The following is a 2,045-nucleotide window of genomic DNA, read 5'->3' on the forward strand; positions in this document are numbered from 1 at the left end:
AAAACAGCAGCCCAAAGATTTATTTTTTACTCAATTTACATACTCATCGGTTCGCTTGGGGCTCCACTCTGTGCCATTAATTTTTTTTAAAAAATTATTTTTTTATTGAATTTATTGTGGTGACATTGTAGTACGTATGTACTGAGCACCTGCTCTGGGCCAGGTACCATGCCCTTGGGTCATCTCCAAGCCCATGGCTGTGTAGCCTCGGGCGTGTCCTTGCCCTTCCCTCTCTGGGCCGCAGTGTCCCCAGGTGAAACGAGGGCACAGGACCTTTTGCAGGGGCCTTGGGAGGATTTGTGGGGATGAGGCACACAAAGCTAGCAGGTGCCTGGGGCACCATCAGCCCCCAAACGGCGGTTGGTGTCCTTACTCTCATCCGATGTTTGAATCGACTCTCCAAAGGCCTGTCTGCTCATGGGGAGTCTCAGACATCCCTCGTGGGCATGGGCTCCCCACATCCCCACTACCGAGGCCTCAGACCCAGCCTCACACCGCGGCCTGGAGAACCCTTCCTGTACGCCTTCTTGGGCCACTCCCAGGGTCTGCGGCCTGCAGAACCCACGCTGCTCAGTGTTTCCCAGCATCCCGGACCTCCGCTGTGGGGTAAAAAGACCCACTCAGACATGGGTGCGCATCCCAGCTCCGTCACTCATAGGCTCTGTGACCTTGACCAGTCACTCGACCTCTCTGAGCCTCCTCTCTTGTCTGCCAATTGGGGCTAATAAACAGCTCCCGTCGGATAGAATTGCGGTGGGGATGAATGGTATGAACGAGGCTGTGGCTGTCCTGGGCTTAGCACAGGCCCCAGGAGGTTTGGAGGAAGTACCAAGAACCTCCTGGGGTCCTGACCCTCAGAAACAGGGCCTGCCTGTGGGTGGGCACCACAGTGCGTGGGTGAGTGTGGAGGGGACAGCGGTCATGGGGGGCTGACCCCTGCTGCCTGCATGTCTTTCCCAGTGGAGGTCTATAACTGCGCCATGGGCAGCCCTGACTGTTCTCAGTGCCTGGGCCGGGAGGACCTAGGCCACCTGTGTGTGTGGAGTGACAGCTGTCGCCTTCGGGGGCCCCTGCAGCCCCTGCCTGGAGCCTGCCCTGCCCCCGAGATCCGGGCGGTAAGCACCCCCACCCCCATGGGAGCCTCTGCCTGAGCTCCCGCCCAGCACACGTGCCTGCACGCCCAGCACACTCGCACTGTTGCCTGTTGAACACCTGGGTGCTGGGCCTCTGCAGGCCTGGAGACATCGCAGTGAACAAAACAGAGTGCCTGCCCTCAGGGAGCCCATGCTTTAGGGAGGGATGAGTAAGGGAATAAGTTATAGAGGAGGCGGCAAGTGCTACGGAGAAAAGTTGCAGCGCAGGGGCCTTGAGAGGCGGGTGGTGGAGATGCTGGACAGAGTGTGTCTAGTGTTATAGCAACGGCAGGGGACATGGTGACAACTGAGGATGCCAGTTACCCCCAAGCCTCCGTTTTAATTAAGAAAAACGTCTCGGGGAATGATTCTGATTGCTCAGCCTGGGTGGGTGAGGGGAGGAGTCAGCCTGAGTCACCTGCCCATCCCAGGCCCAGTCAGCTCTGGCTGGGATGCCGGATCGTGTGGTCAGACGTGGTTTCCTCAGGAGACCCCCCACCCCCCATAGCATTGAGCCTGTCCATACACTCTGTGGCCCCAGACACTAGTGGGCTTAATAACACACACACACACACCCTTGCTGGCAGCCCAGTGACCTGTGAGGTGACTAGCAATCCCAGCATTCTCGGAGCCTCCCCTAAGTGGCCGGTCTGTGCGGCCCCGCCTCCCCCTGGGTGCCTGTGACAGTGGTGGGGATCCCTGCCTGCATCCCAGCCTCAGATCCCTATTCTCTGGTCACCCGGCAGATTGAGCCCCTGAGTGGCCCCTTGGACGGTGGGACCCTGTTGACCATCCACGGCAGGAACCTGGGCCGGCGGCTCAGCGATGTGGCCCATGGCGTGTGGATTGGCGGCGTGGCCTGTGAGCCATTGGCTGACAGATACACAGTGTCAGAGGAGTAAGTAGCAGGCA

General features: G+C 59.1%; 1 protein-coding gene across 1 annotated transcript; it reads left to right on the forward strand.

The window, feature by feature from the left end:
* Nucleotides 1-928: 928 nt before the first annotated feature.
* Nucleotides 929-2,031, forward strand: LOC102772897 (plexin-D1; the record flags this gene model as incomplete). Its single annotated transcript, XM_006752815.2, has 2 exons — nt 929-1,115; nt 1,880-2,031. Coding segments are annotated over exons 1-2 (320 nt in total), but the record flags the coding sequence as incomplete, so codon positions are not given.
* Between the last annotated feature and the right edge of the window lie 14 nt (nt 2,032-2,045).

The sequence above is a fragment of the Myotis davidii genome, unplaced genomic scaffold (genome assembly GCF_000327345.1).
Source record: "Myotis davidii unplaced genomic scaffold, ASM32734v1 Scaffold11031, whole genome shotgun sequence".
NCBI classification, from domain to species: Eukaryota; Metazoa; Chordata; class Mammalia; order Chiroptera; family Vespertilionidae; genus Myotis; species Myotis davidii.